The sequence below is a fragment of the Peromyscus leucopus genome, chromosome 5, assembly GCF_004664715.2.
Source record: "Peromyscus leucopus breed LL Stock chromosome 5, UCI_PerLeu_2.1, whole genome shotgun sequence".
NCBI lineage: Eukaryota > Metazoa > Chordata > Mammalia > Rodentia > Cricetidae > Peromyscus > Peromyscus leucopus.
This window is the reverse complement of record NC_051067.1, coordinates 27,933,696-27,950,856: the sequence shown is the minus strand read 5'-3', so window position 1 is coordinate 27,950,856 and position 17,161 is coordinate 27,933,696. Positions and strand designations below refer to the sequence as shown.

The window sequence follows — 17,161 nt, the reverse complement described above, 5'->3', positions numbered from 1 at the left end:
GTAGTTTTCTATCATACTGCCAATTTAAAAATACTTTTATTACATTTATTTATTTGGAGGTATATGTGTGTATCACAGTGCATATATGCAGGTCAGAGGACAACTTGAAGGTGCATTATCTACTTCCTTCATGGGGTTCCTGAGGCTCAAACTCAGGTCACTGGACTTGGTGGCCATGCTGAGCCCAATGCCACTTTTTTAGGAGCTTATTTCCAGCCAGAGTATATCCTCTGTCTTTGTTCTCTCCACCTTCCTTCACTCTGGTGGATGCCTGCTTCATGCTGTTCAGAAAGCAACCAAGAGCCACTGCTTTAAATTGCTACATTTTACTATTTATACCTGCTACCAGCTGAGCAAAGACCTATTGAAAAATTAATGCCACACACGGTGATTAATGGCATGTGTGTAGTCAGCTTTAAAAATTATTTGCTTCAGTGGAGGCTGGCCTTGGAAGGATTTAGAAAACCCTTTGTATATGCTCTCATTTGGACTACCCTTCACATTTAGATTCTAGTGTCTGTGGAAGGGGTTCTTATGGCAGAGTCCTATTTTAAATATGAAGGGTCTAGGGGCCAGTAGGAGAATCTGTTTAGCTTTTACTCAGGGAAGTTAAATGTTGTGATTATTTATTAAGTATGAGATCTATTGTGAAGGTGAAGGGGAGATGGAATAGAAAGACTACTGTACTAATACTCACAGTGTGCCTATCAAAGTGCTAGAAACTTGAGCTTTGCATGGGAGGCAAAGGAAGATGAAAAGTGCCTCACCCACCCCAGCTGTCCATCTCCGGTTGGTCTTGCTAAGAATATAAGTTGGGAGGCTGGTTCCTGGGTGGGTTGTGGTGTACCTTTTCCTGGTTCTGTTTCCAGGGGCAGTAGGGTAGGTAATGAGTGTGGCCTCTCAGTGGTGAGAAAGAAATGGAGTTCTTTTGGTCCTTTTCCCATTGGCTCAGGTCACTGGCCAAAAGGAATTTCTGTTCATAGTTCTATAGGTACCCAACTCAAGGATTATTATAACTCTGCACCCCCTACTCCTTGTAGTTGGTATCTACATCTAACCAGAGGAGCTTGTATCCTGAGAGAACTAGGTACCCCCCGGGGGGTCCTCTCCTCAACCTCTGCTATCTTCACACAACATGGATATATGGCAGCTCGACTCACAAGTGTGAGTTAACCTACCTTAGAAATTGGAGGCTTGAACTCAAGTCTTCATTTATTGTGGAATGGCCATTCTCTAGTTGGCCTTAGGTGGAAGTTCAGGGTATATTTTTGGACAACTGCCTTTATATACATAGGTTTGAAGCTGATTTGAAAACCCCTGTGCTTCATTTATAAATGTAAATTATGATGCCTCTCTGCCAAGGAAAGAGACAGAAGAAAGAGGAAAAAAAACCCTGGACATGATTTTGCAGTGACTATATTCTAATACAGGTAAATTTCCCTCAAGCACACTCCTAAGAGACTGGGGAGTAAGATCTGTGTAATTTGGACATACCTAACCCCAAATATGTCATTTTTTTTAGTAAACATTTTTATTTCTGATACTTGACATGTGAAATAAGCCATAATTTTAGCTAGTTGTTAATATTATATTGTTAATATAGGAAGCATGGCAAGATGTTTTTAAAACTGGGTTTAATACAGAAATTTTGAGGTAATGAAGAAAAATATATTTTGGTGCTAATACTGAAGTACTCAATAAATCATTTAACAAACAGTTTTGAAAGTGTGTGACAAAAACCAAGAAGAAAATAGGTTTCAGTGTTAATATCTAAGTTTTCTATAAATGGTTCTGTTAGCAGTAGTTTAAAAATGACCACTGTCCATGTGTCAAAGTAACAAGTTTAAATTGTTTAACTATGGCATATTTTTTGCCAATATTATATATTAACTAATATCATAAATTTTATAATTACTGCTTGGGTTTGAAATAGAGCCACAGCCTGCTCAAAGGTGGGGTTTGGAAGATTTGGGCTGTTTTTTTATGCAAAGAAGGGGATAGTAACACCCAAGAAAGTGCCTAGAGCTGGTGGAGCCGAGGAGATGGATGGCGTGTGGGCTCAGCATTCTTGGCAAGGTCAGAGGGACTTTCCGGGGATCTGAGGTAGTGAATATATTCAAGTCTCCCTGGTCTGTAGCCATACCTGTGACCCAGCAGTGTCTTCTCAAGTTTCTGTTGTGCCCACAGGCTCTGCCATACAGATCACTAGCATTCCTGCTTGTCGGCTTTGGCAAGCTTTGGCGGGCTTTCCTGCCTGGGTGTGCTTTGCTCTAGGCAGGCTTCAGCATATCTCTGCTGAAAAACGACACCTGTCAGGTGATTGGAAAAGAGACTGCAGGTCATGGTGGCTAGGGTCTGTTGCCTAAAAGAGCAAGAGCAGATATAAGGTGCTGGAAAAGCCTCACGAATTTGTTCACTATTGCAGAAATTTTCAGTCCAAACTAAAACTTTCCCCTGATAGTTGCAGAAGAAATGATAAAACTGAAACCTTGCAATGAGCGGAGTCCTGTAGGCAAGAGATCTGTGGCCTCCATCCTTTCTGTGCTGCTAGTTCCAGCGCTGCACAGCCAAGCCCCGTCTCTTGAGGCCCTTTTGCCTTGGGACTCTACAGAGAATGCATTGGCTATTATTTTGAGTGCTTACTGATTCCTTAAAGCTTCTGCCTCAGCTTAGTAGTAGCCCATGACATTTGAAGTGTGAAATATGAAGCTTATGAGCTGCGGTCCCCAGAGTACAGCTACACACATGTTAAAGATTCTGCAAGGCTGGCTAAAGTTCTTGTACATGGAGAGTTGGAATGTTGCAATCTAGAACCAAAGTGCATTGGGTTATCTTCAGCTCCTTTTAGTAGCCACGTTATCCACCTGTGTGTCTCACCTAGCTTCCTTTGACTATCATGTAAAACCTTTGAGAAGTATTAACTTTTATAGATCACTGAATTCCTCCAAACCCAAAGCTAAGAGTGTCATCAGATAGCGTGTGCAACCTATAATGGAGGTTTCTACACTTCGCTGTAATTGCCTATCTGATGTTTTCACTAGTGTATTGAAAAGTGCCTTGATTTTGTTCTGTAATTATAAAAATGTCATGAAATTGTGTTTACATTAGAACATGGTATTTGAGGTCATTTGAACCCGTGTTCCTGGGCCATGGTCACTCATACTTAAGACTAAACTGTTCTCTTTTTCCTTTTGAGGCGTACTTTGTATTGCCAAGTCTGTAAATGAGACTTTAGTTAGCCTGATCAAAACAGTTTTTTTAAGGCCATAGAATAGAATTGATTTGTATAGAATCCTCTTAACATGTTATAGGCTCTTAGAAAATAATTATATGGTAAGGATCATAATGTAAGCCTGGAATTTTTTTTTGGTAGAATTCAGTACAGCTATAAAAAGCTACAAACATCTATCTTGTTTTCATTAACTGCTTTCATTACACCACCTGTTTTTGTCTTCTTGTCCACCAGCTTTCTGTCTGGAGGCTGCACATACTTCTGTTTGCTAGCAGAATGGCCTCTGACTTTTTAATAGAAATATTTCTAGGGATTGTTGGGCTTGCCCAGGGACAAGTGCACAGGTGTCCGCAGGCCTTCTTGGAGTACAGCTGAAGATAAACACTTGCTGGCACATGTACTTTCTCAACACTTCTGGCCATAGCAGGTGGCTTGTAGACATTTCTCCAGTGGCCCACAAAAGGGAGGCTGTCCTTCCCCATTAGAAAGAGTCTGGCTGGATCTACTCAGCACTAGAAATGAGTGCCTATTGTTACATGCAGCAGTGTGGACGAGTCTGAAACTGACCATTACAGCACAAGAATACATTCTGTGTGCTGTCATGCTTGTAAATCCTAGGGGATGCAAGTGCCTTGAGAGTGATGGATGAGACTGTTAAGGATGTGGCAATCCAGGGTATATGATATTTTATTATTGTTATTATTGGTTTTTAATATTGGTTTTGAACCCAGGGCCTCTCACATACTAGCTAAACACTCTTGCCAGTAAGCTACATCACCCTGCACTTAAAAAAATTATTTTGAAACAGGATCTTGCTAAGTTGCCCCCACTAGGTTTGAACTTGACATCTTCCTGCTGGGATTACAGTTATGTTTGTATTCCTGGCTCTGTCTTTAACTTGAATGTGGCTACAGATTCATATGTGTATACATCTGTCAATATATGTCAGTTGATGTATTTTCTACATGCATAGTAGAATGTTTTTCTGTTATACCATGTATATACTAGAAGGGGAAATAAATTATCATTTTTTAACAAAAATTAGTCAGCGCCACAGACAACAGTTAACTAGAAAAAGAAATTTCAAATTGAACAGAACAAACTGAAAACTCCACTTTCTCAGAAAAGGCACCATGCCTCATGACTTGCTTCCATATGATTTTAATATTATTGTTTTGAAGCAGGGTTTCACTGTATAGCCTTAGTTAGCCTGAAACTTGCTGTGTAGACCATGCTGGTCTCAGACTTGTAGGCAATTCTCCTGCCTGTCTTTCAGGTGCTAGGTTTATAGTCCTGTGCCATCACTGCCAGCTTCTATCTTGAGTTTTGATTGGTGGTCAGGGAATTCTGTTTAAATTGTCAAGATTAGGGATTTAGAACAGGGCAGACCTGGGTTTGGCTTAGTCACCTGCCCTAGCTGTGTGACTTTGGGCAAGGTAGACTCTCTGTTTTGGTTTTTCCTTCTCTGGGAAACAGAACTGTAGAAGCATAATGAGTGCTCCGAAGATGGAAGCACTTGTTAACACTTTCATTAATTGTATGTCTTGATTTCTGTGGGGCTCAAAGTTAGGTGGTCTTGAGCAAGAAAATAGAGTGTCTTAACTCCACAGGGAGTTGGTTTCTGTGGAATTAGCAGAAACGGGAAGAGAACGACCATCCTGGGGAGGGACAGGTGCTCAGGTGAGCTGTGTTTCTTCTGTGTGCCTGATGGGATCGTCAAGCCACTAGGGAACTTCTTAGCTGCTCTCTCTGCTTTCAGGTCACCTCCACCCTGCTCAGGCATCATTGTTTTGAGTTCATTAATCTTTTTCTTTGCTAAATAATGATATCATTGCTCAAAAAGACCATATTTCTGATTGATTATTGAAGATCAATTCTGACATTTAGTAGGTGTTGCTTTTTGTTTGTTGATATTAAACAAAATATATTTGCCATTTACTGTAGGAAAAATGTTTGATGTTTTTAAATGTTTTGCTTAAATTTGAAAGACTTTGTTTTATTAACTTGTTAGCTGTGGATAATTTATAAAACTAACAGCGTGTACTAATAGGAGAGTGAAAGTTGGTCTCGTTGTCCTCAGGTAAATATTGTGGTTTGTGAAAACAGAACTCTTAAACTGGGTGGAGATCTCTAATTCACGGGTTTGTTGATGCATTTCAGATGCTAGCCAGAGGACAGTCTAGGTTCTCCAATAAGTTTTTTAGAATCCTAGCAACAGGAATAGTGAACTAGTAGAAATAGGTCCACTGGGCCAGATCGAAGGGCAAATTTTGATACTGGAATTTGAGGAATGTGTAAGCTGTGTATGTTGAATCTACTTACCTATAGATTAGGCAAACATTATGCCAGATAAAGAGAACCTGGGATTGGAAGGCGTTCTGTAAGGAGTGCTGCTCTGGATTGGTGAATTATATGTTTTCTTTGGGCTACCAGCTCACAAATAACAACATGGAGACATTAATTTTGAACGCTTGGCCTTAGCTTAGGTTAGGCTTGTTTCAGCTAGCCTTAGATTAACCCATTTTATATTAATCTATGTTCTGCCACATGGTGTTACTTCATCTCCATATACACTGCCCATCCTGCTTCCTCTGTGTCTGCCTGGCAACCTCTTTCTTCCTCCTATCATTCTTTCTCTGCCCGGAAGTCCACCTATCTCTCCTGCCTAGCTATTGGCCATTCAGCTTTTTATTACAAAAATCACAGCAATATATCTTCACAGTGTACAAATATCCCACAACAGCTCTGGACTTAGTGAGAGCACTGAGCTGGAATCAGGCATGATGGATTTCAAGTCAACAATTTCAGCATATACCCAGAAAGGAGCCTCTGCACCAGTGAGTTGAATCACTCTCTGTTTGCTTTGATGTCATCCTTAGGCCTTTGTAGTTGAACTTAGGACATCCAAATTTGTTATTTCATCATTGATGTATACATTTGTATACACCCAGAATGGTACAAGAATTTTTTGTTTGTTTTTGAAAAGACAGGTCCAGGTTTTTATAAGTTTTAGTATTTATCATCTTGCACTAGCATATTGCAAATGAGTTTGTTTGCTGTTTGATTTATTTAGAATGTTGTCATTGATGTGGCTAGCTGAAAGACAAATTTGATGCCAAGCAAGGGTAGACTACCTTATGACTCAGTGTACCTTTCCTCTGGGTCTCTGCAGGGCTGGAGGTCCGGTGGGTGGACTGCTACTTTCCCTTTACCCATCCTTCCTTCGAGATGGAGATCAACTTCCGTGGAGAATGGCTTGAAGTCCTTGGCTGTGGAGTGATGGAACAGCAGCTTGTCAATTCAGGTAGGAAAGAACCCCGCACTACATTTACAGGTTTCCTAGAGAACCTGTCTATTCTTATGTGACCTCATTTGCACAATCACCTACAGTTGTGTCACCAGGGACATCATCACCAGCCTCTCCAAGAATGCCCACGAGACCCATCTCTGATGCTGGGCTTGTCACTCCTCATTTTGCAAATGTGTCCTATCTTTGGAGATCCCTTTTGTCAGCTCTTGGCAGCTAGATCTGCATCTTAGGATTCTGTACTCATTGGAGGGGTTGGGGAGGGTGTTGTAATTGCCCCAAAGGCATTTATATATGTGTCACATGAGTGCAGTTTGTCTTCCCAGCTATTCAAGAATAAAGCTAATACAGCTAATACATAATCCTTTTTTGTTCTTATTGCATTCAGTTCAGTAGCCAGAATTCAGGAGAGATTTTATAACTACACTATAGCATAAAATAAAACCACATAGGCCCATGTTACTGAGTTGCTTCCCACTGTCAGCAAAGGTATTACCATCAAGTGAAAGAACCTGGACAGGCATGGAGCTAATTAAATTCTAACCAAACTTGAGAAAGCTCTTTGCAACTCTTTTCTAGGGGACCATTAACTAATAAAAATGACACCATTTAGACTTGGCTTCAGAACTGTACATTTTAAAAATATGAGTATATGAATTTAATTATGAAAGTTTTTTTTTTTTTAGGGCTAGGGATGTAGTTTAGTTAGTCAAGGCTTGCCTAACATGCATAAAGCCCTGGATTTGATCCTCAGCACTACATAAAATTGAACATGGTGATGTAGGTCTATAATCCCAGTACTCAGGAGGTAGAGGTAGAAGGATCAGAAGTTCAAGGACATCTTCAGCCGTGTATGTGAGTTCAAGACCAGCCTGTGATACATGAAAACATCCTCAAACACACCAAAATAAATATGTATGTGTATGTAGATATATGTTGTGGAGGCTGGTTCTTTTAGTGAACATTGAGAGATTAGTCAGCTGAGCACCAAATAGAGAGGAGCTGATGTGGGTTTTGTCTGCTCACTGTCCTCCACCTCTGCCCTCTGCATTTGGCCCTGGAAAAGAGGCATTTGCCTTGTGATCTTAAAATGCAATTTTGGCTTGAGTTGGGTGCAGAGCCCTCTGCTTCAGGGTAGACAAGAGTACATCATTCTTGGTGACTAATACATTTGGACAGACTGTGATTAAGGGCACGGTACCAGTTCATGGGGAAGTGGACAGGAGACAAAGTGGCAGAGTTTTAGAACTGTCTCTGTGTAAGAAGCTGAACGCTTGCTCCCTCTTCTTCTTCTTGTTAGTTGGTGAGGCCCGCTTTACCTGGCAGTAAATCACTAAAATGATGAACTTTGAAAAAGAAAAAGAATTCATTCCCAAGATGCCATATGTGAGGAGGCAGGAGCCCCAATCTCTCATCTGCCTCTGCGAGAATAGGGCTCTAGAGTATTATGGGATAAAGAAGTGGGTGGTTGAGAAGAAGGGAAAGGGCATTAAAGACAGGGTAGGTTAGAGTGAGCTGATCAGTCTGCTGCCCAGGAATTTTGTACTTATGGCTCTTCAAAAGATGCATATTTAGGAAATGTTGGTGTTTAGTTTTTCTGAAGGTGGAGTTTTGAGTCTCTAAATCTAAGGTCACTCATGAGACACCTGTGCAGATCTGAATGAAGGCTTGATATCTTTAACTGTTTGTAGTAACGCAAAGCTACTTAAGCAGTTAGCATATCCTAGGGTGTAGATGGAAGTTTTCTCTGGCCCTGCCTGGCCCCATGGTCCCACAGCTGCTTATAAAATAATCACTTCGAGGTTTAATATTATTTACAATCTGTATGGCCTATGGCAGCCTTCTTGCTAGCTAGCTTTTATAACTTAACCCGTTTCTATTTATCTTTAAGTTGCCACATGGCTGTGGCTTACTGGTACTTTCACATCTTGCTTCTCCTGGAGGTGCTGGCGTCTCCCTCGTCTCTGTCTTTCTTTCTCTCTCTCTCTTGGATTTCCTGCATGGCTATAACCTGACTCACCATAGGCCAGAGCAGCTTCTTTATTTACCAATCATGGCAATGCATATTCATAGCATACAGAAAGACGTCCCACAGCTCTAGGGCAGTAACCTCATCTCAGCAGTGGTTCTGTTAACAAAGCCCATGGTTGTACTGTGTAGATATGTGGCCTTATAATTGATGATGATGATGATGATGATGATGATGATGATGATGATCACAGCAAATGGCTAAACCCCGGGGAGTCCCAGAATCTGTCTAGGTTTCCCTGGCTTTCTTTCTGCAGGGGATCTCTGCACAGAGCCAAAGGCTTTATAGACAACTTTCGAATGTTTGGAACACTGCCCTAGGGATGAAGTGTGGAAATAGAGCCTGAGAGTAAAAGTCCTGAGTGGCCCTTGGGTGGTTAGAAACTCAGACTGATTGTTAAAGCTCTGATCTGCAACAGCTGAATATATGAGGTACTTTATTCATGTGCTGTGACCCTTGGTTTGCTTGAAGTTGAGGTGGATATAGCAATGTCATTTTTAAAGTTCTTTTGTCAAAAGTAGTTGAGGTAATGTGTGAAAAGTGTTTAACGAAAAATCTGACATATAGTAACAATTCAGTAGAGATTAATTTTCCATGTTTCACCATTCAGAATTTTGCTAATGGTTAGAGCCATTTATCAACAGAGGGACTCCATAATAGGAAGTATTACAAAAGCTGCCTTCCATGTCCCAGAGTCTGTTTCCTACTTAGCAGAACTTCTTTCTTCATTATCTGTAGTTATCTCTGTGTCCAGATTCTTGTTTGAGTGGATGATATATATGAGAGGAAAATTAAAGAAAGATAAGAAAGGCAGGAAGCCTGTAGACACAGTGCTTTTCAATAGAGAACAAAATGTTCTCTCTAAGTATGGTAAGTCTAAAGCAGTGGTTCTCAACCTTCCTAATCTGTGACCCTTTAATATGGTTCCTCATGTTGTGGTGATCCCCAAACACAAAATTATTTTCATTGCTACCTCATAACTATAATTTGGCTACTGTTATGAATTATAATATAAATATCTCATATGCAGGATATCTGATATGTGATCCCTGTGGTGGTTGTGACCCACAGGTTGAGATTCCTGGTCTAAAGATGGACTTCAGATATTCCTGTGGCCTTCTGTTTGCCTTATAGGAGATTTGAATGAGTTCTAGCTTTTCTCTCTCAAGTTTCTTCTCAGAGGTGTCCAGAGTTAAGACATAAAACATGGCTAATTGGATGGTGGTATCAGTTGTTCCTTGGAATCTCTCATTCATGTGTTTTGTGATGTTTCCTCCCACAATAATTGGCTGAGAATTTTCATTAATGGCCATCAATGACACTGCTGATCTGGAAGTTGAGCCTTGCCAGATATCCTTGAAAGGTGATGGCAAAGTAACAAACAAGAGTGAAGCAGTGACCCAGTGATGTGTGGTGATGATAGGATGTGCTCAAGTTATGCAAAGTTGTATGCATGAAATTCAAGCATTTTACAGAGAGGGGGGACTGAAGCAATGGAAGAAGAGTTGATACTATAAAAGCAAGTCTGTGTAGGATTTGCTGCTTAGACTTGAAGTTAGGATGACAAACTCCTTCAGTGTTCTTAGACTTGAATGTGTTTTGATAGAAGTTTTAAACTATGTGCCTGGCAGTCCTAACCACAGACATTATTTGCTGAATACAAGTGATTTTATTTTCTGAATATCGGGCTGGAGAGATGGCTCAGCTGTCAAAGGCTAGGCTCACAACCAAAAATATTTTCTGAATATCTGCATCCTGAAAGATTGGCTATTTGTATAGCATCCCTGTATTTCACCATGCTGTTTGCCTGCCCCTTCTACATGTTCTTTCTTGGTCTCTGCTTTCTCTTCCCCATCTCTCTATTCCTCCAACAGTCCTTTCTCTCCTAAGAGAGAACTTTGTTTTGTTTCGGTGTTTTTAAGATCAGGTCTCATGTTGCCTATGTGATCCTTACACTTGCTGTATAGCTAAGACTGACTTGGAATTTCTGCTTCTCCTGCCTCATTTTCTCAGTGCTGAGAGTACAAGTGAGAACTACCTTGTTCAGCTTAAGAGAAAACTAGAAACAATGCATACAATACCAGTTTTAGGTCTTGTAGACGATAGGGTGAGTGCCTAGATAACCAAATAGTAAAGGGGCCAATGATGAAGCAGTGATGCTTAGTAGCAGACATCTGAGCCCTGATTAAGCACTTGATTTCAGAACATATGCTTTTTATGCTGTCTGCCACACAAACATGCTAGCAAAGCTCTGCAAAGTAAAGTAAAAAGGTAGATTTTACTGTAATCCCCATTTTCATTTTGTCTAAGACAGGAGAACCTATCATATAGCTAGCTTTCTAGGACTTGTGGACCTTGCCTCTCTTTCTGATAGCAGTGAACTATTGTCATGATTGTTTAGTTTCCAACTTGACACAAGCTAGAATGGGAAGAGGTTATCACAGTTGTGAAAATATGTTCATCAGATTGACCCATAGACAAGTCTGTGGAGGCATTTTTTTGATTAATGATTGATATGGGAAGGCCAAGTTCACTGGGGCAGTGCCACCTCTGGTCTGGTAGTCCTGGGTTGTATAGGAAAACAAACTGAGCAAGCCAAGAAGAACAAGCCAGTAGGTAGCATTCTTCCATGGTCCCTGCTTCAGTTCTGGCTTTCAAGTTTCTGCCCTGAGTTCCTACCCTGACTTCTGGTTATGAAAGACTACAAATTAATTATAAAGTGAAATAAACTTTTTATTTCCAACTTGTTTTTGTCACAGCAATAGTAATTAAACTTGAGAGCCGTGAGGTGATGCTACCCAAACAGTGAAGTGCATGATTTTGCAGAGGTCAAAATTGATTTTGAACAACCCAGTCTTCCTAACATGAAATAAGAATGGAAACCAATGGAACAGATGGGGCACACGCCTTTACTGGTTTTATAGTTGGTTACCTTAGAAGAAGGGCTCTGCTACCTGTGTGTCATCTATGATACAATACATACTCTTTTTTTTTTTAACATAATCTTTCTATTGATTCTTTTGGGAATTTTACATCTCGCATCCCAATTCCACTCATTTCCCAGTCCTTCCATGTTTGCCCTCCACCCTTGTATCCTCTCCCATAAAAGAAAAAAAACAAAGCAAAACAAAACAAAAAAACCCCAAACTGTGGATGTAACCAACAATCTTATTAAATAAGAAATACAGAAACAATGTAAAAGAGAAAGCCGAGAGGTCAGAGCTCAGAGCTAAAATCTCACCCTTCCTCCTGCTGTCCCAGCTTCCCAAAAGAGAGCTATATCCTGTCTGTTTGTCTATTTATAGTATTTTGTTCTGCCTTGTCATTGGTTGTAAACCCAAACACGTGATTGCCTCGTCACTGTCTGAATGTACAGCCTCCTAGGTCTTAAAGGCATATGTCTCCAATGCTGGCTGTATCCCTGAACACAGAGATCTATGGGATTAAAGGCGTGTGCTACCACCGCCACACTCTTGCTATGGCTCTAATAGCTCTGACCCCCTGACAACTTTATTTATTAACATACAATCAAAATCACATTTCAGTACAATTAGATCACCACCACACCAAACAAACTAACAAACAAAAACAACCCCCTTTGCTCCTCCATCTTGCCTCCCTCTCCATTACATATTCCTTGGTCAAAGTGGCCTTGGGAGCTGTGGTGTGTCGCCTGATCTGCTTTAATTGCAAATGTTCATTGCCATAAGTTGTTTGCTGGTTAATGGCCTCTGTCTTCTAGTACACTGTCAATACTGGACCCTCACAAAACTGTTCTTGGATAGATACCGAGTATTGGAGATCTGTGGCTATAGTTCGGAAGGACTGGTCCCTTCATGCATTCCAGCATGCCGTAGATAGGTAGATGTAGGGGTGGACCAACTCAAAACCCTGAATATAGGCCTGGGTGGTAGGTGAGTTGGTCAGCTAGGGCCCCTTCTTGGACTGCGCCCCCTCAGGTGAGGGGTGGGGCCATCTCTCCTATGAGGGGCGAGGCTAGCTCTCCCAAGGCCAGGTCATCATGGCCCTAGGACATCAACATGGCTTTAGGTAGCAGTCCAGACCACTGGCATCTGCATGGCTTTTGGTGGTAACAAGGGCCAGGTACATCAACACAGACCCCAGCTACAGTAGATCCGTGGACCCAGACATGGCCCCAGTGGCAACACAGGTCCAGATATCACATGGCCTCAGGTGGTGGTGCAGGCCTCTCACATCAGGTTGTTCCTCAGCACTGTCACATCTTCAGTTCCACCTCTCTCCACAGCACATGAACTGCTCTGCTTCTCTTTCTCTCCCATCTCTCCACCAGACACTTACTCATTATATTGACTCCCTGCCTGCGTTGCCTGGTGGCAGCAGGTGGTCCTCTGGCTACTGTCTCTACCCCTCATGGCAGCAGGCCTACAGTGCCTATTCTTAAAGCATGAGATGAGCTTGCTAATTTACATGAGCACTGGAGTTGGCCTTGCTATACATGTTTTCATGTCTACAGCATGTTTTTTTTCCAAATGGTTCATAGAATGTACCTTTTCTCTTCTTCCTTGCGCTCTGTATATTCATTGTGACGTTTAAGCTCCTAGTCTTAGTAATTGTGATGTGAGTGTTGTCTGTTCTCCTGATGATTTGGCTAACCACCTCACACTCCCTGCTTTGAGGACAATATTGAGTCATGTCTCAATGCTATACAGTTCCCCACTGGGATGACTCAGGTTTCTTCTGTCTATGCGTATGGGGTATGGGATACAAACATCTGAAGCCATCACCAAGGGATGATGACTGGATATGATTGTGCCAGGAAGGAATTTATCATTCATTGACCCTTTTGAGGTTCCTAAGATTATACATAGACCAAGGCAGAGAGAAAGGTCTGTGGTGGAAAATAGCTTAAAACACTATATCTGTGTCTCTGATGGCTAATCATGGTTGTCAACTTGACCACATCTGGAATTGACTAAAACTGGAGCAGTTAGATACACCTGTGAGAGATTTCTTTGATTGGATCATTTGAGGTGGGATGGCCCACCCTAAATCTGGGTTATTTGAAGCCAGAAGACCCACCCTAAATCTGGGCCACATCTACTTGTGGCAGTCCACACCAAAGGACATGGAAAAAGGAAGCTTTGTATTTTTCCCTGCTTGCCCTCACTCTCACTGGCAAGTTCATCTGTCCCATTGCTAAGTTATCCCTTCACTGGGATTAGAGCCCACTTCTAGATTCCAGCATAGTCTGAAGACCAGCTGAGACATCCAGCCTAGTGGGCTGAACAACTACCAGGTTCTTGGCCTTTCTATCAGGAGATAGTGATTGTTGGACTGGTCAGATCATAGGCTGTAAGCCACTCTAATAGATCCCGCTTTAGTATACATATTCATTCTACTAGCTGCGTTCCTTTAGAGAACTCTGATGTGCAATTTCCTTGCCTCCTTGGTGAATTGCAAAATGGATTCTTGGAAAACCTTTGTAAATCTATTCATTATCAGTTTCTAGTGTTAAACAATTATTGTTTGCCTATTTTGTATAAAAATTTTCTTTCAGGCTAAGGCTAGTAGAGAACAGAGTCAGTATTGTCCCTTTGAGACTATTATGATACACAGACATAAAAATGATAACAGTATCGTGGTGTTTTTAGCAGAGGAATGAGTAGTAGACACAGTGAAAGGGAAGTTTCCTTTTAAGCTTAGAAAAGATTATCAGGAAAGACTCAGGATGGAACATTCATGATATTCATGATAGATGTTGGAAATGTGTCTCAGGATAAGTTTGGTTCCTGTTTCCCAGGAGTTATCTTTGTCATCACTGCTGCTTCCCAGTTGGTCTTTGTATTGTGCTTTCTGTGTGTTAATGTGAGGCTTTTTCTTGTCTCTCCCTCTTTGATAGCTCATCTCTGCAGTCTCTACGTGGTTTAGTGTTAGTGATTTAAGTTAATCACCCTTTAAAGGGCATCAGCCTTGATACAGCCTTGGCTTGTTAGGTACACTAGACATGCTGTTTAATAGTTAGCATTTGAAAAAATGCTAGACAGGGTATTAGGCCAGGAGGTTACAAACATAATAAAACATACCTTTTCCATGTAAAAACTTACAACATAGTAATTTAGATCCAGAATATCCCCCAAAGCTCATACATTCAATGATTGGTTCTCAGGTTGGTGCTATTGGATGTGGGGTGCATTGGAAGGAAGTTAGATCACTAGGGGCATTCCCTTAAAGGGGATGTAGACTCCTTCCTGTTTCTGACCTCTACGATGTGAGTAGCATATTTTGCTACATGTTCTTATGGTGTGCTACTCTACCCTAGTCTAAAACACCAAAACACTGAGCCAACCAACCATGAACTGATACCTCCTAAACTGTGAGTATCTCCATGCTTTGAAAATGCTGTGTTTGGGATAAATTGAATATTCCTCTAATTTTGGTGTAGATGATGTCATAACCACAGTCAAGATAAACAGTGTTTTTATCATTAACATGTTTGCTCTTGACCTTTTTGTGATCTGCCCCACTGCCAACCTTGTTTTGTAACCACTGATAGCTTCTGCCACGTTAGTCTCCCTTTTCTAGTATGTTCTGTAAATACTATCATGTGGTAATTATATATTCTTTATATATGGCTTCTTTCACTTAGCATATAGCAGTTTTGAGTTTTCCTTCTATTAGGGTATCATCAGTCACTACTGTATCAGTTCGTTGACTTTCATTTTGAATAGTATCCCATTGTGTAGGTGCACTTCAATTTGCTTACTCATTTTTTTTTTGGGGGGGGGGATGGGTGTTTGGATTGCTTCCAGTTTCAGGCAAGTAAGTATGAAGCTTCTATAAATATTTGTGTAAAAGCCTTTGTGTGGTGGACATAGTTCTGTTTTTGACAAAAAAAAATCCATGATAGAATGTTCTGTAAGTGTCAGTAACATCCAAGTAACTGCCTAGTGTTGTTCACCTTTTCAATGCCTGCTGACATTTCCTCTCTTAGTGTTGAGAAAAAAAATGTCTTCTACTGTGATTATGGCATTCTCCTCTGTGTCCTTTAATACTGTCAATTTTTCCTTATGTTTATATATCTGTGTTTTGCAGAGGAGTTGCTCCTTTCATCCTTGTGAGATCTGCATCTTCATCTGTGGTATTTCTTTCTTGAAGCCTATTTATATTAAAATATTGTATATTTCTCCTCCTTAATTTTTTATTGTTATATTTACATTTGCTATTCCTGGCTCTATTGAAAACCTCATAATTCAATGTATATTTAATTCTTTCTAGCCCTTTTCCCTTGGTGTGGAAATTTTCCCTTGGCATTTCTTACAGCCTGTGTTTGCTGGTGATAAATTCCTTAGACTTGCGTTATCTGAGCATACCTTTCTTCGTTATCATGAAGAATATTTTTGTTGAATATAGAAGTATAGCTTGGTGGCTTTTTCCTTTCTCTTAGCTATTGTTGTCTTAAACATGTTGTATTGTGACCGTGGTTATATGAAAAAAACATAATAATTTTAATGGCCTACCAATTGTTTGTCTATCTCTACAGTGTTTTCTGTTATTTTTTAAAGCTATTTTCCAGATTTTTACTTTTGCTTTCTTGATTTTCAGAAATGTGATTTTCATATTTTTTTAGATACTGTTTTCTTTGAATTTACGTAACTACTCCTTTTTTCTCTCTTTGTTCCCCCACAGAGGTCCTTTTTTAAAAAGTTAAATTATTATGTTTTTATATGTGTGAATGTTTTGTTTGTATGTGTATCAGTTCATCAGTTGCTTGCCGTTGTCTGCGGAGGCCAGAAGAGGGTGTCAGATTCCCTGGAACTGTAATGAAAGGTAGTCTTGAGCCATCATGTATGTTGGTGCTGGGAATCAAATCTGGGTGAACTGATAGTGCTCTTAACCTCCTCTCCTCTCCTCTCCCCTCCCCTCCCCTCCCCTCCCCTCTCCCCTCCCCTCCCCTCCCCTCTCCTCTCCCCTCCCCTCCCCTCTCCCCTCCCCTCCCCTCCCCTCCCCTCCCCTTCCCTCCTCTCCCTTCCTGTTCCCTCTCCTTTCTCCTCCTCTCCCTCTTCTCCCCTCCCCTTTCCTATCTCCTTCTCTCCTTTTCCCTCCTCTTTGTTTTCTCCTCTGCCTTTCAGATCTGGTGAACCCTGTGGAATAACCTCATGTTCACTGGCTGTATCTTCTAGTATCTCAGTTTTGCTGCCCTGGTCATGACATAACATTTTTGTTCCTTTGTAATTGACATTTGTTTGTGTTTCACAGTTTCCATTTTCTGCCGAGAATACCTGTATTTTTATTCTTACCAAATGAATTGTTCTTAGAGCAAAATTACCACAGTCCCTTTAAAGAACCTGCCTGATTATTTCTACACCTGGGCCATCTTGAGACTGATATCTGTGGGGAATGGATCATGCCTTCCTTCTTTATACTGGTTGTGTATGTGTGGTGGCACTGTGAAGGGGCTTGTGTGCCTTCTTGTCTGGTTATAATCCTGTGATGATGGTTGGGATTGTAATAGGTGAACAACCATCGGTGTGCTTCTGTGCACAGTGGTTCTTGTCTCAGTGTCTTTGCTATGCTGATCTGAGTACTTTGGAGATGAGTCTGAAACCTGGGA

The 17,161-nt window shown here is 41.0% G+C and overlaps 1 protein-coding gene across 4 annotated transcripts in view; it reads left to right on the top strand.

The window, feature by feature from the left end:
• Positions 1–17,161, top strand: part of Fars2 (phenylalanyl-tRNA synthetase 2, mitochondrial) — a 456,276-nt gene that overhangs the window by 143,351 nt on the left and 295,764 nt on the right. For all 4 annotated transcript variants that reach the window (XM_028881642.1, XM_028881606.2, XM_028881625.2 and 1 more), the window contains one exon: positions 6,405–6,536. In XM_028881642.1, coding sequence (XP_028737475.1) covers positions 6,405–6,536 — 132 coding nt within the window. The remainder of the gene's footprint in view (positions 1–6,404; positions 6,537–17,161) is intronic.